This window comes from Gracilinanus agilis, chromosome 5, assembly GCF_016433145.1.
Source record: "Gracilinanus agilis isolate LMUSP501 chromosome 5, AgileGrace, whole genome shotgun sequence".
NCBI classification, from domain to species: domain Eukaryota; kingdom Metazoa; phylum Chordata; class Mammalia; order Didelphimorphia; family Didelphidae; genus Gracilinanus; species Gracilinanus agilis.
In genome coordinates, this window is record NC_058134.1 from 198,262,852 (window position 1) to 198,289,311 (window position 26,460).

General features: G+C 36.2%; 1 protein-coding gene across 2 annotated transcripts in view; it reads right to left on the reverse strand.

Moving 5' to 3' along the window:
* LOC123249305 (activating transcription factor 7 interacting protein) overlaps nt 1-26,460 on the reverse strand; it is a 139,224-nt gene that overhangs the window by 5,118 nt on the left and 107,646 nt on the right. For both annotated transcript variants that reach the window (XM_044678298.1, XM_044678297.1), the window contains 4 exons: nt 25,285-25,363; nt 14,212-14,367; nt 9,033-9,221; nt 7,564-7,676 (listed from right to left, as the gene is read on the reverse strand). In XM_044678298.1, the coding sequence (XP_044534233.1) occupies nt 7,564-7,676; nt 9,033-9,221; nt 14,212-14,367; nt 25,285-25,363 (537 nt within the window). The remainder of the gene's footprint in view (nt 1-7,563; nt 7,677-9,032; nt 9,222-14,211; nt 14,368-25,284; nt 25,364-26,460) is intronic.

Genomic DNA, 26,460 nt, shown 5'->3' on the forward strand with positions numbered 1-26,460 from the left:
TTTTTTTTAAACCTTTACCTTCTGTCCTGGAGTCAATACTGTGTATTGGCTCCAAGGCAGAAGAGTGGTAAGGGTAGGTAATGGGGGCCAAGTGACTTGCCCAGAGTCACACAGCTGGGAAGTGTCTGAGGCCAGATTTGAACCTAGGACCTCCTGTCTCTTGGCCTGGCTCTCAATCCACTGAGCTCCCCAGATGCCCCCAGTTGATATATATTTTAAAATCCTTCTTTATCTTTCTTCTAAGAATCAATACTGTGTATTGGTTTCAAGGCAGAAAGATGGTAAGGGCTAGGTAGTTGGGGATTACAAAACTTGTCCAGGGTCACACAGCTAGGAAGTGTGAGGCCAGATTTAAGCCCAGGACCTCCCATCTCTAGACCTGGCTCTCAATACACTAGAGTCACCTTGCTGTCACTTGCTATTAATATTTTATTTGTATGGGGTTTTTTTTCTGTTTAGTTTTCATCTCTTTGGTATAGGCCTAATAGTAATATTGTTGGGTCATAAGGTATTCAGTTTTATAGCCCTTTGGGCATAGTTCCAAATTGCCCTCCAGAATGGCTGAATCACTTCACAAATCCATAATTCATTTTTCCCAAATCTCCTCCAACATCTGTCATTTTCCTTTTCTGTCATATTAGCTGATCTGATACATGTAGGGTACTATCTCGGGGTTGTTCCAATGGGCATTTTTCTAAACAGTGATTTCAAGCATTTTTCATATGACTATACATAGCTTTGATTACTTCATAAGAAAACTGCTTGTTCATATCCTTTGATCATTTATCAATTGGGGAAAAGACTCATATTTCTATATATTTGACTCAGTTCTCCATATTTTAAAGAAATGAGGCCTTTATAAGAGAATTCATTGTAAGACTTTTTCAGTTATGATTATTGTGTATTTCCCTCCATCCTATTTTTCCTCTGCTTTATCCTACTCTCTCTTTCACTCTATACATCCTCAAAAATGTTTTGCTTCTGACCACCATCTCCCACAATTTGCCCTCCCTTTTTTAGCCCTTCCCTTCTCTTTTCCCATTCTTCTCCTACTTTCCTAATAGAATAAGATATATAGATTTTTATATCCAATTGAGTATGTATGCTATTCCCTCTTTGAGCAATAAGAGTAAGATTCATGTGCTTCCCTCCCTACCTCTCCCATCTTACTCTCCATTGTAAACAACCTTTCATGCCTCTGTGAGATAATTTACCCAATTTTACCTTTCTCTCAATGCTTCTCCCAGGGTATTCCTCCCTCATTCCTTCTTGTTTGTTTTTAGTTGTCATTCCATCATATTCAACTCATCCATGCCCTCTTTCTATGCATACTCCTTCTACCTGCCCTAATAATGATCGAGTTCTTAAGAGTTACAAATACCATCTTTAAATGTAGATAAGAATTTATTTAACTTATGATTCCTCTTCTCTGTTTAGCTTTCTCTTAAGCCTTGTATTTGAACATCAATTTTTCTATTCAACTCCAGTCTTTTCATCAAGAATGATTGAAAAAGTTCCCTAATTTTATTGCATGTCCATTTTTTCCCCTGAAGGATTACACTGTTTTGCTGGGTAGGCAATTCTTGTTTCTAATTTTAGCATCTTTGATTTCGGGAATATCATGTTCCAAGCTTTCTGATCTTTTACTCTAGATCAGTGGTTCCCAAACTTTTTTGGCCTACCACCCCCTTTCCAGAAAAAAATATGACTTAGCCCCCTGGAAATTAGTTTTTAAAAATTTTAATAGCAACTAATATGAAAGATAAATGTACCTGTGGACATCACTGCCTCACTGGATTGCTGCAGCACCCACCAGTAGCACCCACTTTGGGAATCACTGCTCTAGATGTTGCTAAACCATGTGCTATCCGAACTGTGACTCCACATTATTTGAATTGTTTCTTTTTTGGCTGCTTGCAATATTTTCTCCTTGGCCTGGAAGCTCTGGAATTTTACTATAATATTGCTGGGAACTTTCATTTGGAGATTTCCATCTAGTGAATGATCCTTCAATTTCTATTTTACACTCTGGTTCTAGAGTATCAGAACAGTGTTCCCTGATAATTTCTTAAGGGATGATATCTAGGCTCCCTTTTTTAAAATGGCTTTCAAGTAGTCCAATAATTCCTAAATTCTCTCTCCTGGACCTATTTTCTAGGTCACTTATTTTTTCCAATGAGGTATTTCATAGTTTCTTTTATTTTCTTTTCATTCCTGGTTTTGTTTGTTTCTTGATCTCTCATGGAGTCATTAGCTTCCACTTGTCCAATTCTATTTTTTAAGGATTTACTTTCTCAACTAAGCTTTTGTACATCCTTTGTCATTTGGGCATTCTACTTTTCTTCAGTGAATTTTTGTATATATTTTCCCATGTGGCCAGTTCTTCTTTTTTTGTTTGTTTGTTTGTTTGTTTTAATTTTAAATCCTTAACTTCTGTGTATTGGCTCCTAGGCAGAAGAGTGGTAAGGGTAGGCAATGGGGGTCAAGTGACTTGCCCAGGGTCACACAACTGGGAAGTGTCTGAGATCAGATTTGAACCTAGGACCTCCTGTCTCTAGGCCTGATTCTCAATCCACTGAGCTACCCAGTTGCCCCCCACAGTTCTTCTTTTTAAGGTGTTCTTTTCACTGTATTTTTGTGCTTCTTTTACTATTTGGCTCCCTCCCTCCCTCCCTTTCTTCCTAAACTCTTACCTTCTGTCTTAGAATCAATACTAAGTTATGATTCCAAGGCAGAAGAGTAGCAATGGCTAAGCAATTGCCCAGGATCACATAGTTAGAAATGCCTGAGGCCAGATTTGCTATGCTTGACTCTAAATCCAATGAGTTATCTGGCTGCCCCTGTTTTGTTTTTAAGAAGTTATTTCCTTAAGCAGTTTTGTGCCTTTTTTATTAGGCTGTTGACTATTTTTCTCACATTTTTCTTGCATACTCATTTCTTTTTCCAATTACTCCTCTATTTCTCTTACTTGATTATTTAAATCCTTTTAGACCCCTTCCAAGAATTCTTTTGGGGCCTAAGACTAATTCACATTTTTCCTTTGAGGTTTTGAATGTAGCAGTTTTGACACTATTGTCTTCTGAATTTGTGTTTTGATTTTCCCTATCAATGATATAAATTTCTGTGATCAAGTTTTGTATTCTAAAAAAAAAAAGTGTTAAAGTTGCACTCTGCTCCTGGTTGAGGAGGGAGGCATTGTCCCAAGTTTCAAGTTTTTTATGCAGTTGCTTTCAGAGCTAGTTCTAGGGACCTGTAAGTTTTTAATTCTTTCAATGTGGCATTATCTAAGGAAAGGTGTGTTTATTATTCTCCTAGTCCTTGCTCTGGTCTGTTAGTGACCATAAGCAGTTTCTTCTCCCCTAGAACTGTGATCAGGGTCCCTATTCACCTATAGTCAAATGTTCTAGAGTGCTAGTGTTCTTTTTTCACCCTGAGTCTGAGAACCAGAATTACATGGTTGTAACAGAGTCCTGCATCCAATGCTAGCAAAGAGACTCCTATAATCTTCTGAACTGTCTAATCCCCTTGCCATTTGTGGGCGGAGAGCTTTAGAAGATGCTGCTGTAGATTCAGTTGCCTCTGTGGCCTACCTTCCCCTTTCACTTCAGTGTGACAGACCTTTTCTACCATTCAGCATTTGCTTAGCACTTGATGCACTTGCTAGAAATTGTTGGCTGAGGAACTGCAAGAACTTCAAAGAGAGCAGAAATAGCTAGTGGTGAGGGAGTTTTCTTCAGGTGAGGAGGAGGCAAAGGAGGATGTTTCCGCTTTGTTCAAGGAGATGTGTGCAAAATGGGTAGAAGTACAAAACTTTGTTGAAAACTATCCTAAAAATGCTTTAACAAGCAGAATTGTAAATTTGTTAAATGATCAGTCCATTTGCCATTTTAGAGAAATTTTAAAATGCAGACAAAAATAAACATCATTGGAAGGGTTTCTTGTGAAGCTTATACCTAGTAAATCTCAAGCAGGGTTGATAAGGGTGATAAGGGACAGAAAAAATTAAGAGAATGAACTTCAGAGAGTCAATTGCCCTCAGATATTATGGAAGGGACTCCTCTTCCAGAAAAGAACATTTCTCTTTCTTACCATCCCCTTAGACCATGAACTCCTCTCAATATAGATAAGTTAAAATAATTTCATTTACTCTAATTATTGATTTTTATTTATATCTATATATTACTAATGTTTATTTAGTGGACTATAACTCCATTAAAGCAAATAATACCTTATAAAATCTGGGTTTTCTGGGTATCTGAAATGGATTAATTCAATTTACATTATTCCTTATGGAAAAATTTCATTTGGTACTAAACCCTTTTTGGTACTCAACCTGCATTTTGGAACAAATTAATGAGGAGTACCAAGGTTCGACTGTATTACCTTCATCAAGGTTGTCCTCTACTTAAGTATAAAGTATTTTCATAAAGATTTAGGAAGCATTTGCAAAATATATCGATATTGCTTTCAGTTTGCTATTGATGCACTCCCACCCAGCTTTTTTTATTTTGCTGTGGCATAGTAAAAAAGCTAAGGTTTTTTCTCCTTCGGGTCTTGAAGCGTTCTTTTTCTTCAGATACTTGAAAAGCAGACCCTCAATTACAATTCTCTCTTCGACAGCATGTAAGTCTTCTTTATACACCTGATCTAATTTGGCTGCCATTTCTAACTTAATTCTTTTTATTTTTGGCTCCCTTAAAATGCCATTTCCAGGAGTGTAATATTAAGGTTCAAGTGTTGTGGTCCATGTTCCACAGCCCTTGGTGTTAAAAAAAAAAGTTGCTGTGATAAATCTTTATTGAACTTTTCCACTTGTTTCTCTAACTGGTATCTTTTAATTTCATTCTTCAATGCCCTTAAGATGACTTTTTTTTAGTTGGGTCTCTTGCCAAGTATTCTTTAAAAACTGGTTTTACTTTTCAATGTTTCTCTGTTTATATTGCTTTTTACTACGACTTTTCTCTTCTTGGAAAAATAAGTCAAAAGTTTGCTGACTAGAAGCAACACATTTATAAAATCTATTAAAAATACTGTTATCTGTACTGATGTAATTTCTCACTTCTCATTGCTAAGATAATACATAGGTGACATAGGTTGTTTCCATGATATAAAAACATGTAAAAAAACTGAGTTATCAAGTCTTATCAAGTCTCCATTTGTAAGATCTCTTGTAAACACCTTCCGTCCTCTAATACTTGCCATCACTCTGGTGACAAGGCCTCAGTTACTGTAAGAGTCTGCTGGTGAGTTCACCTCTCTCACGTCTCTCCATACTATAATCTACTCAATTGTCAAAGTGATCTCCCTAAAGCTCCATCCCATAAAGTCTACTATTGAATGATACGGACTTTTTGTTCCTTGTGCACCATAATTTTTCCAGTCCCCAACCTTAGTAACTTGGGTACCATCTGTTATATTCATAATCTGGGAAGTGATGGATGCCACCTTGAATGACAGGGATGGCAGTTGAAAGACTCAAAATGTTCCCAGGTGCCAGGAGCCAGGGGCAACGTTGGTTGGCCCCACGGTATAAATACCAGTGACAGCCACTTTGAGGAGGTCTCTCTCTGGAGGTCTCTGGACAAGAATCTCTGGACTGGGAAGTCTCTCTGGATTGAGTGGGTGGTTGAAGGGAGGCAGGGAGGTCTATGAAGAAGAGGGTAGGAATAACTCTGAAGCTATTTCCTGATAGACTATGAGAGCTAGTGCATCACCAACATTGGTAGTGAGAAAGCTGAGAGAATAAGATCATCAATACAGCTGCATCAATAGCTTCCCTATACTCTGGCTTGGCTGTGGCCAGGTCTGGCCAGAGGTAGTGGGAGTGAGCAAATCTCCAGCTTCCACCTGATCAATAGCCTCCAGTCCTGACTGTCAACTAGTTTATAGATAATAGATCAATAGGGTCTCCAATCCCCAATCCTTGACCTTGTTATCCTTTCCCTGTTTGTAAATAAAGAGTGTTCAACAACAAATACCTTCCTGAGTGGTCTTTATATCATGACCCTTGGGAAGGGAGACAAACGAGTCAGATCCTATATCCAAGGCAAATCAATAGCCCAATACTAATCTATCCAACCCCAGGTTGGACCTGGAAAGGTTACTCATCTATCTAACCTCTTGAGGGTCCTTGCTTGGGCAGCTGTTAGAAAGAAGGGATAACTTACAGCAGCAGTCAAAGGTATTAGGAGTGGGTGTTCCTCCATCAACTGCAGCTGAGGAGAGTACAGGTAGATACATCAACATCTATACATCTCCACTGGACCCCTTTTATTTATAACACATCTCAATTCTTTATTCTCCCTAATCCCATGTATCCACCCAGTTGCCAAAATCTCTTCATGCAGTCACATTAGTTTGGGCCCTCATTACTTCTCTGGCTTATTGCAAAAGCCTCTTAATTGGTTTACCTTTCTCACATTTCTCTAATTCTAGTCAACTCTCTACATGGCTACCAAAGTAACTTTCCTTAATTCCAAAATCTGACCAAGTTGCTCCTCCATTCTGGAAACTCTAGATGCTTCTTATTGTCTCTGGGATCAAATATAATACTCAATCCCTTCTAAACCAGGGTTTATCATTCTTTAGTCTTCCTCTGCTCATATGCTAAGACACAGCTTGACACATCACATTTCATCACCTGGTCTTGAGACTCTGCTCTGGCCAGGCCTCTCCTTGGCCTCATGCTAGGGATTCGCTCTTTTTTTTCAAAGAATTCTTCTTTTCACTTAATATACAGCTCAAAAATCAACATCTACATGAAGCTTTTCCTGGTCCTCCCCTCCAAACTACCAGGCATTCTCTTTATATTTACTCAGTACATATTTAACATAGGTATTTTGTTTCTCACATAAGAATGTAAGCTCACTGTGAGTAGAGATTAGTTTTTTATATCCCTACTGCCTAGTATATAGTGGCCGGCACATAGCAGGCACTTTAATAATTGTTGCTCCTCAATTCTTCCCCTACCCACCCAATGTTGTAGTAGTTGTTGCAGTTGTTGTTGTAATAGTTATATATTCTTTCCAAATAGTATATAATCATAAATTCTTTAAATATAAACAAACCATCAAAAACTAAAGAGAAGTCATGCTGTTTCCAGGAAATAGGACAAATGTAAAAGAAAAAATGGTTTTCTATTGCACCTTAAAATAATCAAAAAATACATTCAGTTCAGCAGCATTTAATAATGCAACAAATCAAAACAGTCAAAGGTTTGATTCAAGTCTTTCACCTACAGGCACAAGATGAAAATGGTATCCTATAGAATTCTGAGCTTCTTTATTTACTCAGAACATTTCATTTTCACTACCAGTTGAACCATCTATCTCTTCATACAGTAAAGTCAAATTATCTGAATTTGCCTCTATGATTTACACAGTTCGGAACTCATTTTATGAAGTCCTAATAACTTAGTTGTAATAAGTTACAACTAGATCTTAGGCAAAGTATATTTCTCTCAGCATATATGCTTCAATATAACAACGTATAAGAAGGAATTGCTACAAACAATTTAGCAAATTGCTTGTATAGTTAATGGTCTCATAATAGCAAATTACTTACAGGATGCACCTGTGGCGGTCGATGATGCACTGTTAGCTGAGGCCCTGTTGACCCAAGGGTTAGTCCATTATTTACAACATATGTAGCTGCTTGAGGCACTCGCACTGTGACCCCTACCACAAGAAAAAAAAAAGTACATTATCACCAGTCTATTCTAAGTTCAGTGAAACTTTGATTAAAGAATTTAATAAATGTGAACCCGATGAATCATAGTAAATTCTAATTAGTCAAATATTTTTGAAGCCAGGGAAAAGAATAAGGCTGAGAATGCTTTTGATTTCTTACATATTCACAGTCCTCAGAGTTAAAAGGCATTTCAGAAGCTTTGCAGTAAAAATCTATACTTGAAAAAAAGCCCTTCTACATTTCATCTGATCTGTAGTCCATTATGGGAGGAAAAGTAGCCAAGACTGAGGATGTGAATATACTGCTGTGCCTTGGTCAGAGCATATCTTAAGTAGTTTGTTTAGTTTTGTGCACCCAAGAACATTATTTAGCAATAAATGTATAGAGCTTCTCAAGTTAAAACCAGATGTGACTAGAATGAAAAGGATGCTTATATAGCCTGAAGAAGAGAAGATGTAGGGGGAAACATAAGAGTTGTCTTCAATAATTTGAAGAACTATCACATGGAAGAATCATTAGATTTATTCAGGTTGAAATAGATGACAAAACTAGAAGAGATAGGTAGAAGTTGCAGAGGAGCAAAACAAAAACAAAAACAAAACAAACACCACCCCTTCCCCCAAAACCCCATAGAGGTGATGTGATGCTCTACTCCTATAACAAGATATTAACCCAAAACAATGTCTCACCAATGAATCAGAAACATATGATCCTTCATTTCCTATCTAGCACAAAACAAGAGAGAAAAGGGAGCAAGGAATGGAAACTGGAAGAATTTCTTCAAAACAGAAAGCATAATCTCATGAAGCAATCCCCAACCTTTACTCAGGGAACCTTTTTTCTTTTTTTCCCTACCCCGAGAGTCAAATTAAGCCTTAAACTACAAGACGGCTACCAACATCCTTTTCTCTATCTCCTTTCTTCTCATTATTATTCCTTTCCTAAACCTGAAAAATATCCAATATCTACACAACTACAACTATGAATATTCTTTTCTTTTCTGAATGTTGAAGGAAAAAAAGATATTTTTAGTAAGAAAGCTCTCTGACAGTAGTTATGCATAAGGAAGTATATTTTAGAATAATGGACATTTAAATTTAAATTTTATGGTTGAATAAACATGCCACAAACCAGTTAACCCAAAACTGAATGAAAAACAAGACAAAACATTCAAATAATGTAAAAGACCAATTGGTAATTTAGTTCCCTGTTGAAAGAAAAATGAAATTTTATTGGTCTTTATAAATAAAAATGGAGGCAGTTTTGTCATTTCATTTCTAAACAGGTTATTCTTTCCTAAAAATTGGCTAAGTATCTTAAAGATTTTAAATAGTGTGCCTTACCATTTGGAGGGTTGACCTGCCGTATAGGTACAGTAGAGTTTTGCAAAACTGCTCCTCTTACTGGAGCTTGGGCTGGTGGTGCAGGGAGAGTGGTATAAACCACTTGGTGATTAGTAGGAACTCTTGGAACGGGGAGTCTTGTAGGAGCCTGAGTCACTGGCCGGTGTGTTACATTCACGGTTGTTGGAGCTGATAGGAAATGGAAGTACATTAACAAATATGCGACAACAAAAAAGGTTTTTACCATTAAATGAAAATAGCTTTTATATGTTATGCAAACAGAATAAAAGCCAACATTCTTGGCTATATTCTTATTAACTTAGCATTTAATTAGCATTAAAATGAGATTACAAATAAATCTGATAAACATAATGCAAAAATGCCAGTGCTAACCAAAATTTATAAAATGCCTTTATATCACATTTTATTTGATTAGAACATATATAAAATGACAAGAGAAATTTCAAGCTCAATATCTTCTTTATTCTCTATGAAAACAAATAAGGGAAATAGGCTTCTATATTTGGAAAGACATAAGAGACTAGTAACCCCAATTCAACAGTTGTAGGAAATTTAGGTTGTGAGTTCTTCACCAAGGACTCAATAACTAGATGACTTGATCCCTCCACTAAAAGTTTTATTTTATTTGTTTTAAAAAATTCTTATCTTCAGTCTTAGAATTGATGATAAGTTCTAAGGCAGAATGGCAGCAAGCGTCGGGCAATTGGGGTTAAGCAACTTGCCCAGTGACACATAGCTAGAAGTGTCCAAGACCAAATTTGAACCCAGGACCTCCGTTCTCTAGGCCTAGATCTCTATCCATTGAGTCACCTAGCTGCTCCCACTTAACCATGTTTTAAAAAAGATATAGTTGATTTCCCTTCTCTGAGGAAAATAGCTAGCTCTCTTTGCTACCCTAGTTTATCTTTTATTTTTAACAAGTAGATTGTCTCTATCCCAAAGCCTAAGACAACTCTTTCCCCCTTCCATATATATATATATATATATATATATATGTGTGTGTGTGTGTGTGTGTGTGTGTGTATTATAGAACACACACACACACACACACACACATATATGTGATATGTGTCTTCTATCAGGACATGAGCAATATGGAAATATATATTACATGGCAATATGGTTGATCGTTGTATAATATTTCTGTTACTGCATACACATTGTTCTCCTGGTTCTGCTCATTTCGCATCAATTTGTGTAAGTCTTTCTAGGTTTTTCTAAGCACATCCTGTTCATCATTCCTTATGGCACAATAGTATTCCATTACAACTATACACCACAACTTGTTCAGCTGTTCTCCAAGTGATGGACAACCCCAGTTTCCAATTCTTTACCACTACAAAAAGGGCTGCTAAAAATATTTTGGTACAGATAGGTTCTTTCCCCTTATCGCTGATCTCTTTGAAATACAGACCCAGTAATGCTATTGCTAAATCAAAAGGTATGCTCTTTTCTGTTGGCTCTTTGAACCTGGTTCCAAATTGTTCTCCAGAAAAATTTTTCCCAGAATAGTTGTTTCAGTTCCACCAATATACTATTAGTGTCCCAATTTCCTCACATCTTCACCAACATTTATCATTTTGCCTTCTGTTTCACATTAGACAATCTGTTAAGTGTGAGGCCGTATCTCAGAATTGTTTTAATTTGCATTTCTCTAATCAACAGTGAACTGGAGTTTTTTTTTAACATTACTATGGGTAGTTTTAATCTCTTCCTCTGAGAACTGCCTGTTCATATCCTTTGACCACTTCTCAATTGGAGAACATTTTGTAATTTTACAAATTTGGTTCCATTCCTTACGTATTTGAGAAATGAGGCTTTTTGTCAGCTACTTGCTATAAGTTTCCCCCCCCCCCCAAGTTTGATGTTTCCCTTCTAATATTGGTAGCATTAGTTTTATCTGTGCAAACCCTTTTTAATTTGATGCAATTTGTATGAATTAATTATATTTAGGGGACTTGGATCCTGTGCACTCTAGTGGCAAGGACACAGACATAGTGTCAAGTGGCAGAGCCAGTGCAACATGACCATGAAGGGAATAGTAAGACAGTTTGAAAAGCTAGGGCAGGAAGTGGGGTCACTCTCTATTTCCATATCTGTCTCTGAGCTCTTATCTAGAACTCTCTGCAAAGGAGGGTTGACATTTGCTATTAGTTAGAATGGCTGAGAATCCTATTTCTCTTTCTTTTTCTTTACTAATAAATGTTTATAAATCAAGTAATAAGTCTCCATATTGATATTTATTTATAACACATTCAAAATTATCTATTTTATTTTTGTAATACTCTCTATGCATTATTTGGTCACAAATTCTTCCCTTATCCTTAAGTCAAATAGATATAATTTTCCATGCTCCCCTAATTTGTTTATGGGGCCAGCCTTTATTTCTAGATCAAGTATCCATTTTGAATTTATCTTGGCATATGGTGTGAGATGTTGGTCCATGTCTAATCTCTGCTATACTGCTTTCTAGTTTTTTCCTAGCAGTTTTTGTGAACTAATGAGATCTTTCCCTTAAAGCCTGGATTTTGGGACTTGTCGAACACTAATCCATTAATCTATTTCTTAGTACCAGATTGTTTTCATATTACCACTTTAAAGAATAATTTGCTAGTACAGCCAGGGTCCTTCCTTTATATTTTTTCATTAATTTCCTTGATATGCATGGCCTTTTGTTCTTCCAGAAGAACGTTTTAAACAATTTTTCTAGTTCTATGAAATAATTTCCGGTAGTTTGATTAGTATGGCACTGAATAGGCTAATTAATTTAGGTTGGAATATCATTTTCACTATATTGACTCAGCTTTTCCAATTGTTTAAAACTGACTTTGTATGAAGAATGTTTTATAATTGTGTTCAGATAATTGATGTTTTGTTTTGATAGATATGCCCCCAGGTATTTTATATTGTCTAGAGTTAGTCTGAATGGTATTTCCTTTTCTAACTCTTGCTGTTGGTTTTTGTTGGTGGTAAATAGAAATGCTGATGATTTATGTGGCTTTATTTTATATACTGTAGTTTGCTAAAATTAATTATTTCTATTAAGTTTCTTGGCTGATTCTCTTATGATTCTCTAGGTATACCATCATATTGTCCACAAAGAGTGATAAATTTGTTTCTTCGTTGCCTATTCTGATTTCTTCAATTTCTTTTTTCTGTTCTTATTGTTATCGCAAGCATTTATTGTACAATTATTAAATAATAATGGTTGCTTTACCTGAATCTTATTGGTAAGAGTCTTGGTTTGTCCCTATTATAGATAATGCTTGCTGATGCTTTTAGATAGATGCCATTTATCACTTTCAGTAAAGTTCCATTTATTCCATCGTTTTCATAAGGAATAGATACTATATTTTGTCAAATGCGTTTTCTGCCTCTATTATTTATGATTATTTCAAATCACATGATTTCTGTTGATTTTATTTTTTATATAATCAATTATGCTGATGGTTTTCCCAGTAGAACCATCTCTGCATGCCTGGTATATAACACAACTGATCGTGTTGTACTATTATTGTGATAAAATATTGTAAATTCCTTGCTAGTATTTTATTTAAAATTTTTGCTTCAATATTTACTAGGGAAATTAGTCTACTTTTTTTTCTGTTTTATCTCTTCCATATTTGTTTTATAAAGCTTTTGGAAGGATTGCCTCCTCTTCCTCTTTTTCTAATAATATATGTATTATTGGAGTTAGTTATTCTTTGAATGTTTAGTAAAATTCACTTCTGAATCTATCTGGTCCATCAGTCTTTTTCTAAGAGACTTCTTTGATGATTTGGCTCAATTTCTTTCTCTGTGATGGGGTTGTTTAACTATTCTATTTCCTCTTTTGTTAATATAGATTCTGGATCTATTTTCTAGGTTGGTTGTTTTAGATATTCTAGATCTTCTATTTTTTTTCACTTTTCTGATTTGATTCTACTGTTTCTTCTTGTCTTATGGTTTCAATTAGCTTCTATTTATCCAATTCTAATTTTTAGAAAGTTATTTTCTTCCTTAAGTTTTTGTATTTCCTTTTCCATTTTGCTAATCTTAACTCTTTAAAGAGTTATCTTTGTGTGTGTGTGTATGTGTGTGTGTGTTTCTCCCCCCATTTCTACTCGGTCAATTCTATTCCTTAAGAGTTGTTTTCTTCAGTTAGCTTTTTCTCACCTTTTGAGTTTTTCTTAAAATTCTTAGTATTCAATTTTTTTTTTACTTCTTCACAATTTCTTCCAGGGATTATTTTGAGGCTTGACATGTTTTCACACTTTCCATTGAGGTTTCACACATTTCCTTTTTTGCATTGTTATCTTCTGAGTTGATCTTCTCTGTCACTAACATAAACTTTCTATGGTCAGGTTTTTGTTTTTTTTTTGGTTTTGTTTTGTTTTTTGGTCTTTTGCTCATTCTTCTAGTTGTTTTTTTCCTCCCGTTACCTTAACTATCTGTTGAAATCCTTCTCTGTGCCTGGTATAGAGGGTGCATTGGTTCAACCTTTCAGAGTATTCTTTTCTGGTAGTTGGGGCAGGACTAGCTGCTTTCATTCTTCATATGTGTCTGTCAAGGAGGTGACACTGTTGGCTTCCTATGGGGAGGTTTGCAGCTGTTCTGTCCAGCTATATTCAGCATCTTGTACTACCAGTTCCCCTTCTGTTTTGTGGCCTGAGCTGATGCTTACTGTGCTACTTCCCTGCCCCTGCCAAATTGAGCTAGGCAGGGAAGGTGCCTTGCTTTGGGTTCCACTGCCTCAGGCACTCCACTGCCACATCAGAGTGAGTTGCTGCTTGGGCTGTTCTCTCCGCTTACTCCAGTAAGATGTGTTCCTCCAGCATTTCTTTGTTTTGAGATGATTTATTTCCTTGTTTTGTGTGTGGAAGGATCGGGGGAGTAGAACGTCCTTTACTCAGCTCACTATCTTAATTCCCAGCATGAAAACTCAGTAACTTCTCAAAAAGATAGAAGATAATGTAATGCTGAACTACCTCCTTTTTAACAATTCTGCTTATTTTCTATGAGTCACATCCCTCCAAGATGATTTCAAATTTAAAAAAATTAAAAACAAACAAACAAAAAAACAAAAAAAAACCCCTCCCCAAACCTGAAAACAAATGGCTAACCCCAAGATTTTATTTTATATAATTAAAATCTGGTAAAGCTATTAAGCAAATAATACCTGTAGGTAGTAGGTGTATGGTGGTTTGAGATGGTCCACTTGTTGGCACCCCAGCCTGCTGCAAGGGGGCAGGCTGCAAGGGTTGTAATGGACGAGGAAGAGGCTGAGCCGACTGACTTATAGCTGATACAGGTGTATGATTTAGTTTTTTCGGATCTGTTAATGAAATTATTCATTGTTAGAATATCAGAGGACAGTGACAAGGTAAATTACTCTTTTTGTATGAGGATATAATATATATAATATGTAATATAATAATAATGAGAATATAATAATTACCTTCTGAGAGGTCAGCAGTTACTTTTAAATCACAGGTAGGAAAGTATAAACTGTTATCTCTTCCATTTTATTTAACTGAAAACTCAGGTGTAATGGTATGAAAACAAATTTTCCAGTTCTATTTAGGTTTAAGGGAAAATTCTGTGTCTTCAGAATCAAGCCAAGAGCTAACACTACTATGGTGATACAACAACTTAACTTTTAATTAAATATTTGTAAAAAATCCTCTTTTACAAATAAACATTTTCAAGAGTTGCTAAGAGCTTCCTTTCCAAGACTCTTGAGTTTCAAAATCAGACAATAAATCTTGACAATTCAATCTATATATCTCTCACTTCTACTTCTATCTAGGTCTTATAAACTCTTACCTAGATTATTGTGAAAGTTTTCTCTCTCTCCTAACAGTTTCTCCATTCTACATTATATATAGGTACTAAAATAATCTTATGAAAGCACAAGTTTGACAATTTTGCTTTATTACTCAAAATTGTCAGTGGCTCTACATTTTCTCAATGTACAAATTTCTTGGCCTGTATTTTGAATACTCCACAGTCTCACTGCACCTTATATTTTCAATTATTTTATTTTACTCTTCCTTTCTTGAACTAACATTCTATGTCCTATCTTAATACCACTGTATATTATGTCTCATATTTAGAATATATTGCTTCCTCCCTTATATCTCTCATAAAACTTAATTTTGGGGGATTCTGGGAAGATGGTGGCTTAGATGGAGTAAATCTTAAAATCTTCCCACCCTTTTCACATAGATATAGAAAACAAAGCCCTTCAAGACAAGAAAGAGGCCCAAATCTAACAACAGTACATAGCAGGGGGATCCTACTGCTGGACAGCTAAAGAGGTACGCCAAGAAAAAGGTTGGAATTCTTGAACTATTGGGTCTGAGGGTATAGAAGGGGAATCCCAGGACCCCTCCCCCACGGGATATGTTAAGTCACCAATGGCCCCTGAAATCTCCTGGAGGGCGGGCTCACAGGCCCTGAGAGAGGACCTTGCTGACTCAGGACTTGGGGAGTTCAACACAAGCACTGGGGAGGTGGCTAGAGGAGAAAGCCAGAGAAACACAGGAAAAATGCTCGGGAGATGATGACTTAGATGGAGCAAAATTTCAGACCTACTTGCTTTACAACACTGAGAGAGAGAATGGAGTGCTTCGAGAGGAAAGAAAAACAGGTCTAACAGCAGGACAAAGCAGAGGGACCCTACTGCTAGACAGCTTAGTGAAAACACTCCATCTTGACCCCCTACCTCCCCCCTTTTTTCTCTTTCTCTGAGGTTTTAGCCTCAGGGCACATTAAGCAATACAGACTAATCCAGTCTAGGCTTAATCCCATCAACTGGACAGACATCAGAGGGCAGGGAAACTCCAACACCCCTCCCCCATAGACTGCAGAGAACATAACTACAAACCTCCATTGCCAGCTAGGGGTAGATCTTTCATCAAAGCTCATTAAATCCATCTGCTTAAACTAGCAGAACAGAAAAGGAAAAAAATGTGAGTAAACAACAGAGAAAGAGAAAAGAAATGACAATTGACAGCTTCTTTCCAGGAAGCAAAAAAACAGCAAATGAAATAGAAGAAGATAAGGAAGCTCCAGCGAATTGGACACAGGCTTTGGAAGATCTCAAAATTCAATTAACTCAAGAACTTCAGGAACTCAAAAAACAATCAAGAGAGGCTGAAGATAATTTGAAAAAGGAAATACATGAACTAAAACAAGAAAATAAAAGTCTTAAAAGCCAAAATTAATCAGCTCTAAAACAAAGCAAAGAAGGTAAAAGATGATACAAAGAAAATCAGATTAAACTATACTATAAAGCAGCAGTCATCAAAACAATATGGTACTGGCTAAGAGACAGAAAGAAGGATCAGTGGAATAGACTTGGGGTAAGTGACATCAGCAAGACAGTGTATGATAAACCCAAAGAGCCCAACTTTTGGGACATGAATCCGCTATTTGACAAAAACTGCTGGGAAATTTGGAAAACAATATGGGAGATTAGGTTTAGATCAACATCTCACAACCTACACCAAGATAAATTCAGAATGGGTGAACAACTTGAATATAAAGAGGGAAACTATAAACATGTTAAGTGAACACAGAATAGTATACTTGTCAGATCTCTGGGAAAGGAAAGACTTTAAAACCAAGCAAGAGTTAGAGAAAATTACAAAATGTAAATTAAATGGTTTTGATTATATTAAACTAAAAAGTTTCTGTACAAACAAAAACAATGTAGTCAAAATCAGAAGGGAAACAACAAATTGGGAAAAAATCTTTATAACGAAAAACTCTGACAGGGGTCTAATCACTCAAATATACAAGGAGTTAAAGCAATTGTATAAAACACCAAGCCATTCCCCAATTGATAAATGGGCAACAGACATGAATAGGAAATTTTCAGATAAAGAAATCAAAAGTATCAATGAGCACACGAAAAAGTGTTCTAAATCTCTAATAATTAGAGAAATGCAAATCAAAACAACTCTGAGGTACCACCTCACACCTAGCAGATTGGCTAAAATGAAAGAAGGGGAGAGTAATGAATGCTGGAGGGAATGTGGCAAAATTGGGACATTGATGCATTGCTGGTGGAGTTGTGAATTGATTCAACCATTTTGGATGGCAATTTGGAACTATGCTCAAAGGGCTATAAAAGAATGCCTGCCCTTTGATCCAGCCATACCATTGTTGGGTTTGTACCCCAAAGAGATCATAGATAAACAGACTTGTATGAAAATATTTATAGCTGCACTTTTTGTAGTGGCAAAAAACTGGAAAATGAGGGGATGTCCTTCAATTGGGGAATGGCTGAACAAATTGTGTTATATGCTGGTGATGGAATACTATTGCGCTAAAAGGAATAATAAACTGGAGGAATTCCATGTGAACTGGAAAGACCTCCGGGAATTGATGCAGAGCAAAAGGAGCAGAGCCAGAAGAACATTGTACACAGAGACCAATACACTGTGGTAAAATAGAAGGTAATGGACTTCTGTACTAGCAGCAATGCAATGATCCAGGACAACTCTCAGGGATTTATGGAAAAGAATGCTACCCACATTCAGAGGAAGAACTGCAGGAGTGGAAACACAGAAGAAAAGCAGCTCCTTGAACACATGGGATGAGGCAGACATGATTGGGGATTTTGATTTGAAACTACCACACCAGTGCAATGATCAACAATTTGGAAATAGGTCTTGATCAATGACACAAGTTAAAACCAGTGGAAATGCACATCGGCCAGGGGTGGGGGAAGGGTGAGGGGTGAAGGGGAAAGTAGCAGCATGAATCATGTAACCATGTTAACTTTTCTAAAAAATGAATATTAATAAATGTTAAAAAAAATAAAATATATTACCACGTTAAAAAAAAAAAAAGAAAATCAGACCAGAAGGGAAAGGATGACCAGAAAGCCAGGGATAAAATTCAGTCTTTAAAAAATAGAATTCAACAACTGGAAGCATATGACTTCACAAGGCAGCAAGAATATATAAAACAAAATTGAAAAAAAAGAAAAATTTGAGGAGAATATGAAACAACTCACTGATTCAACCAAAGATCTGGAGAACAGATCTCGAAGAGACAATATAAGAATTATTGGCCTACTGGAACATCATGACAAAAGAAAAAGCATGAACATCATCCTACAGGAAATTATCCAAGAAAACTTCCGTGACAATCTTGAACAAGAGGAGGAAGTGCAAATTGAAAGAATCCACAGATCACCTCCTACATTTAATCCACAACGGACAACTTCCAGGAATATTATAGCCAAATTCAAAAACTACCAGACCAAGGAAAAAAATATTACAAGCTGCTAAGAAGTCATTCATATACCAGGGAACCACAGTTAGGATAACACAGGATCTGGCTGCATCTACATTGAAGGACCAGAAAGCATGGAATACAATATTCCGAAAAAGCAAGAGAACTGGGTCTACAACCAAGAATCAACTATCCAATAAAACTGACTATATTTTTTTCTGGGGAAAGTATGGTCAATTCAATAAAACTGAAGACTTCCAAGCATTCATAAAGAAAAAACTGGACTCAAACAGAGAGTTTGCTGCCCAAACACAGAACTCAAGAGAATCACCATAAGGTAATTAAGAGATCCGGGAGAGGGGATGGTGGTGGTGGTGGTGAATTCTTTTCTTTAAGGGACCCAATAAGTTCAATTGATTTGTATCCCTAGAAGAAAAGAAGATATTGTCAAATATTAAACATTGTTATTATCAACAGGGTGACTAAAAGTTGTTTACTTAGAGGGAGCAGTGACAAACTGTATAGGATGAAATATCATGATATATATGTATGTATAAATATATACAAAACTAGAGGGGTGAAAAAGGAGATAACATTAAGAAAATAGGAAAACAAATAAAATGAAGTAAATTTATATTCCATAAAGAAGCGCGTAGGATGAACAGGGGAGAATAACAATACACTGGAAGGGTAAAGATGTTGGAGAGAGGAAATATTTAATACTTAAATGCTTTGAAATCAACTTAAAGAGGGAAGAACAATCAGATACATTGGGACAGAGAACTGATTTGCACCCTATAGAGAATTAGAAGGGTAACAAAAGGACTGGTGGGGAGGGAAGCAACACTAGGGAGGGAGAGGGCAGGGGGGGCGAGGGGGAGTGTGGCTTAAAAAGACCCTAAAGAAGGATAAGAGGGGAATGAGAAGGGAGAAAGGGAAGTACAATAAGGGATGGGATCAGGAGGACTGATTAAAAACAAAACACTGGTATAGAAAAAATAGTAAAAGAAGAAAGGGCAGGACAAAGAGAGAGAATCAAAATGTCTGGGAATACAGTTGATAATTATAACTCTGAATGTGAATGGGATGAACTCACCCATAAAAAGGAAGCAAATAACGGAGTGAATTAGAAACCAAAATCCTACCATATGGGTAACTATGGCCTGGATCTGGCCCAGGGGAATAGTTTGCCCATCACTGCCCTAGATGATATAAAATACTTGGAAATCTATCTACCAAAACAAACACAGGAATTATATGAACACAACTACAAAATACTTTCCAAACAATTAAAACTAGATTTAAACAATTGGAAAAACATTGATTGCTCATGAGTAGGATGAGCTAACATAATAAAAATGACAATTCTACCCAAATTAATTTACTTATTTAGTGCCATACCTATCAAACTACCAAGAAACTTTTTTAATGAATTAGAAAAAACTATAACAAAGTTCATTTGGAAGAACAAAAGATCAAGAATATCAAGGGAAATAATGAAAAAAAAAACCATCAAGGAAGGTGGCCTAGCAGTACCAGATATTAAACTATACTATAAAGCAGCGGTCATCTGGTACTGGTGAATATGGTACTGGTGAAGAGACAGAAGGGAGGATCAGTGGAACAGACTTGGGGTAAGTGACGTCAGCAAGACAGTCTATGAAGTCTATGATAAACCCGAAAGGACCAACTTTTGGGACAAAAATCCACTATTTGACGAAAACTGCTAGGAAAATTGGAAAACAATATGAGAGAGATTAGGTTTAAAACATCTCACACCCTACACCAAGATAAATTCAGAATGGGTGAATGACTTGGATATAAAGAAGGAAATGATAAGTAAAATAGGCAAACATAGAATGGTGTACTTATCAGATCTCTGAGAAAGGAAAGATTTTAAAACCAAGCAAGAGTTAGAAAAAATTACAAAATGTAAAATAAATAATTTGTTACATTAAATTAAAAAGGTTTTGTACAAACAAAAACAATGCAACCAAAATCAGAAGGGAAACAACAAACTGAGAAAAAAATCTTTATAACAAAAAACTGACAGGGGGCTAATTACTCAAATATACAAGGAGCTAAATCAATTGTACAAAAAAATGAACCCATTCCCCAATCAATAAATGGTCAAGGGACAGGAATAGGCAATTTTCAGATAAAGAAATCAAAACTATCAATAAACACATGAGAAAGTATTCTAAATCTCTTAATAATTATAGAAATATAAATCAAAACAACTCTGAGGTATCACCCCACACCCAGCAGACTGGCTAAAATGATAGCAGAGGAGAGTAATGAATGTTGGAGGGGATGTGGTAAAATTGGGACATTAATGCATTGCTGGTGGAGTTGTGAATTGATCCAACCATTCTGGATGGCAATTTGGAACTATGCCCTTTGATCTAGCCATACCATTGCTGGGTTTGTACCCCAAAGAGATCATAGGGAAGAAGACATGTACAAAAATATTTATAGCCTTCCTCTTTGTGGTAGCAAAATACTGGAAAACGAGAATATGCCCTCAATTGAGGAATGGCTGAACAAACTGTGGTACCTGTTGGTGATGGAATACTATTGTGCTCAAAGGAATAAATTGGAGGAATTCCATGTGAACTGGAATGACCTCAGGAATTGATGCTGAATGAAAGGAGCAGAACCAGAAGAACATTGTACACAGAGTCTGATACTGTGGTAAAATCTAGTATAATGGACTTTTGTACTAACAGCAATGCAATGACCCAGGACAATTCTGAGGGATTTATGGAAAAGAACGCTACCCACATTCAGAGGAAGAACTACAGGAGAGGAAACACAGAAGTAAAACAACTGCTTGAACACATGGGTTGATGTGGGCATGACTTGGGAAGTAAACTCTAAACAACCATATAGTAAAACTATCAGTAATATGGAAATAGGTCTTGATTGATGACACATAAAGAAACCAGTGGAAATGCGCACCAGCTACAGGAGGGTGGAGGGAGAGTAGGAGGAGGGGGGTTAGAACATGAATCATGTAACCACAGAAAAATTGTTCTAAAAAAACCAACAACTTAATTTTATTGAAGCTCAGATGCCACCTCTTCTAGAAAGCCTTTTCTGATTCCCTTTATTCTCATTTGGCAGTGCTTTCTCTCTTATGTATCTGCATATACTTTCTATCAACCAGTAGAATAAGTATGCTCTTTTAAAAAAAAAAACATTAAAAAAAAATTTAAACCCTTACTTCCATCTTGGAATCAATATTTGTGTATTTGTTCCAAGGCAGAAGAGTGGTAAGGGCTAGGCAATGAGGTTAAGTGTCTTGCCCAGGATCACAAAACTAAGAGGATAGATTTGAACCCAGGACCTCCTGTCTTCAGGTCTGGTTCTCAATCTACTGAGACACCCAGCTGCCCCAATAAGTAAACTCTTTGATGGCAGAAGCTGTTTTTATCTTGGAGTCCTACATGGCTAGACAGTTTATATATGTGTTGAATTAAAAAGAACTAATGCTACTAGCCCTGCAAGGATTTAATCATATATTTAAAGGCTTGCCATTAATTGCCACTGGTTCTACTTTTCTTTAAATCTTTTTTTTTAAGGTATATACCTGTATCAGGTAGGCAACTTTCCTAATACAACATCCATGTTATCATGTTTGCCCCAGAAAGAAGGGTCCAAGCATATAACTAAATATGGTATAACCTATGTGGTATGATTTGAAGTAAAAGGATGTCCAAAATTATCTTGTCCTTTCCAAGTGCACAAAATTTAACCAAGATGTTTATTTAAAAAATAATGATTTTTCCCTATTATAGATTTCAAAGTTATAAATGCAAACACTACTGTACAGTGAAATCTTAGTGGATATCATATTCCCAGAGCAAACTCAGCCTGAGTTTTCTCAAAAAACTTCCCTACTTTCTTAAGATTTTTAAGAGGCTAAACCAAGACATCTGTTACTTTGAAAGTCAAGTTAATCTAAAAAAAATTCATGAATAAATGATTCTAACCCTATACTATTGTCCTAATTTTTATGAATAAGTATAGCAAACTGTTACCAAGTAAGCAAGCAGGTAATCAACATGCAGTTAATATATGCAAAGCACTACGGTAGGTATAATCTCTACTCTCAAAGTGTTTATATTCAAGTGGGAGACAATTTAGAACATGAGAATTGGAGTAATGAACTGACTGGACAGATATGGTTGGAACAAGATATTAAAGGTCAAATAGGATCTTAAGAGGTAAAAAAGTGGCAACAGAGTTGTGCTGAAAGAAAATCACTTGAGCAGCTGTGTAAAGGAAGCTAGATTGGAACAGTGAGGGGTCAAAGGTAGAAAAATCAATGAGTGTTGTAGCAACTGCTGTGAGAGATGGTATGGTCAAAACCAAGGTGGTGGTAGAGTAGTAGGAGCTCAATGGGAAAGATTTGTGGAGGTAGGTAGGTAGAAATGGCCAGATGTGATACATGAATTGGTTACAAAGGATAAAGAATACTGAAAACATGCCTACAACAGAAATGGGGGAGTCTGGTAGAAAGGGAAGAGGTTGAAGATCTGAGACAGAAGGGGGATGACTGAGGGTGCCACCTGCTGGAGGAGTCAAGATGGGATGGGATCAAAGGCACACACAGACAGGTTGGCTTAGGGAAGAAGGTGGTCTGCCTCTATCAGAAACTAGAGAAAAGGAGGAAAAAAGGAGGTGGAATGCTATTTTGGAATTCTGAGAAGAGAGATCTCATGTCAAATGGCTTCAATTTACTCAGTAAAAAAGGAGTTTAGGGATTTAGCTGAGAGGGTGGAGGTAAGGAAATTTATAGGAGGCCTGAGAAGCGAAAAGATTTGGGATAGTTCTTGTAAACAGATTGTCAAAGGAGGGTGGGGGGGTGGGAGGTGGGAGAAAAAAAGAATTGCATTACTGCACATGGAGGGCCCAGTTGATGAAGAAATAACCCATATTTGTTGTGTTAGCATGATTCTAGAAATTCCTCCAGCTCTATTGGGCAGCATTTTAGTGCAGAGGAGGCATTCAGGAAGAAGTAATCCTAGGATGGAGTTTGAAAGTAATGAGCAGTGATAGAACAAGAGGCTGAAAAATTTAAGAGTAGAGGGCAATATGGAACTGAATTGTTAACCAAGAGGGATGAGGGTGGGAAGGGAGGGAAATAAAATCAGAGAAGAGGTGAGGGTCTAACAAAGTACTGAGGGTTGGTGGGATAAAGAGGTTACAATGACTGTAAAGCATAGCCTTAAGAGAAGTAAAGTACAGGGAAAGCAGAATAATAATAGGAGCAGGATCAGAGAGAAGTATCAGTTTTTGATCAGTAAAATGGAACATTAAAAGATAATGAATGCTAGACTATGACTAGCCCTCTGTGTAAACTGAGAAGGGAAGAAATAAGTATGAAGCATTTATTAAGTGCCTAGTATGTTTAGACACTATGCTGAGTGTTTCACAAATATTGCCTCATTTGATCCTCACAATAATCCTGTGAGGTAGATGCTATTATTGCCCCCATTTTACAGCTGAAGAAACTGGTGAACAAAGATTACTTGCCCAGGATGACAAAGCTAAGGTCATATTTGAACTCAGGTCTTCCTGACTCCAGGTTCAGTGATCTATCCTGTTTACTCAGTTGCTTGCAGGCAGAAAGGGAAGGAGAAGGTCACAGGATTTGAAAGGACAGATAAACTGAGAGTTTAAGGGAGTTTCTGAGGAAGCATCTATATGTATATATGTTGAAGTCACTAGGGTAAAGGACAGAATTTGGAAGAAATAGAAGACAAGGTACTGAACTATTTGAGAAAGAAGGAAAAATAGCACAGGGGCCAATAGACATCAGTCAGAAATCATGGCCAAGGAACCATACATTTGTATTGCATAAAAAATTTTAATAGCATAAACTTCAAAGGAAAAGAGGGATGAGAAGTTGTTGAATGATTATCTGGGATAATCTGATCTTCCAGGCCCAATATATTGAGAGAAGGGTAGGGTATGAGAGAAAAGGAGATCCAGGGATACAATGTCAAATGGGGAAAGCAGGGCCTCAGAAAATACAAGTAGATGAAAGGATTAATACATGAAAATTAAGGTAAATGAAAGAGGTCTGGAATTAAAGGAAGTTTATTCATTCTGAAATGGAATTTCAGAAAGCACAGTGGAAGAGTTGGAAAGATCTGAGGTAGAATATGGAGGTAGGGTGATGAGTGGAAAGGGGATATAGGCCTCTGGGAAAATGTGTGTATTCAATTATAGCTTGTCTTCAGGCATATTCCTAGTACAGAATGTAAGTTCCATGAAAGATTAATTTTTATTTTGCCTTTATAAAGTATTCTCAATGCTTGGCATGTAGTAGCCATTAAAAATTTTTTGTTAAGATTGGGTTGTAAGGTAACTATTTATATGCATACATTTGAGAAATGAAAAGGAAGATTCCAGACTAAAAGGTATGCTAGAAAAAAACACCCCTTACTGTGTTTTAGCATTATGTTCTTCACTTTCTATCCATCAAAATTTACAAAACAATTTAAGTCTCATGTACCATAAACAAGGATTTCCATTCTTCCATCAGAGTACAACATTACATTAAAGAACTAGTTGAAAAGTTAGGCAAAACAAGTTCTCTCTTGTGCTCAGTTTCCAATGAACACTAAATTGATGAATAAGCCAGCCTTTTAAAGAGGAAAAAAACTCTTGAGGAAATAAGCGAATACTTTATAACATAATAGTCATGTCATTCTAAACATTAAAAAGTTATTTTTTAACATAAACTATAAATATACATTTGTATAATCAGTATTCTGGTAGCATACACAAGTTAACTTGTTTGCAATATGACACTTTAATAACTAAAATGGAAGTTCCCAAAAAGCAAAGAATCAGAACACTACTGGTTTTAAAAACACATTCAAAATGCAAAATTTTGAAGTCAAAGATTTCCTACACCTATTTCCACAGATGATTTTAGTTCATTACTAACAATAAACACTCTCATGAAAATGCAATTTAGTTGACTTACCTTGTGAAGTACCGACTTCTTCATCATCCAATGTGAGATCAATGACACCTCCTGAATCACTGCCTGTGGCTTTTCCACTCTGAAAGACAAAACTTCTGCATTTTGCAAAGGCAACTGGGGAGACATGAAAGAAGAGGAAAGGGGGGAAAGGGAATACTGGGCTGAAGCAAAAGGGGGAGGGGAGTTGGAAAAGTCTAGATTAGTTACTAAATGGAAGGTGGAGAGCTATGATGAGGCACTGAGGAGTAAGGAGTTGTAGGCAATATCCAGACTTTTACATGAAGTAAGATGCTTGAGGAAAGATAGAGCAACAAAGATAATTTTTTATGAAAAATGGATTATATATTGGTAATTGTAGAAAGGACAAACCAATGAGGCTAGGTATGAACCACATAGAAATATACTGTTACTTATTATGTATGTGCTTATTATGAATGTCATATTCAGAACAAGTTAAAGGATGGAAGATGGAATTAATAATATACAGTATTTCAAATCTTATTCATAAAGGAAAGCTAGTCACAATTGTGTTTTTTCTAAAATACCCAGAAATTCACATTGCAGCAATTCTGAAATAAAGCAATCTGTCTTCTAGTGGAATTTAGCTCAGAAGTTTTCTTCAGGTTCAAAATTTATCACTGATTAAATACATTGACAAGTTTATCTTTATAAAGTACTTTTCGTGTATCAGAACAAATTTCACCCCTTGGTGGACCAGATAAATTTTATAAAGGAACTAAAGAAAAGTCATAGGATCTAGTGTTAACAAAGTGATTTTTAAAATTCTGTTAAGTCCAAAGGAGTAGATTAGAAGGCGTAAATTCACTTGAATACACAGATTTGAATTCAACTGTAAATCCTATTACCAGGAGGAAAATTTCTAAGAATAATTTTAATACAATCCTCCCCTATTTCATTACCACAATTGAATTAAAGAAGTACTCTATATACAAAAAAAGGATACCAAGAAAGTAATGAAATCAAACTTCAAACAAAACATAACCTCTTGCTAACTGAAGACACAATTTCTGAAAAGGATTATTTTGTTTTCATGCTTAGAAAATTGGCAGAAAAGAAAATTAATCAAAAATGTTAAAAAAACTACTTGTGAGGGGAACTTTTTTAAAACGTGAAATATGAGTTACAAGCTACATAACAGAAATTGACGTAATAATT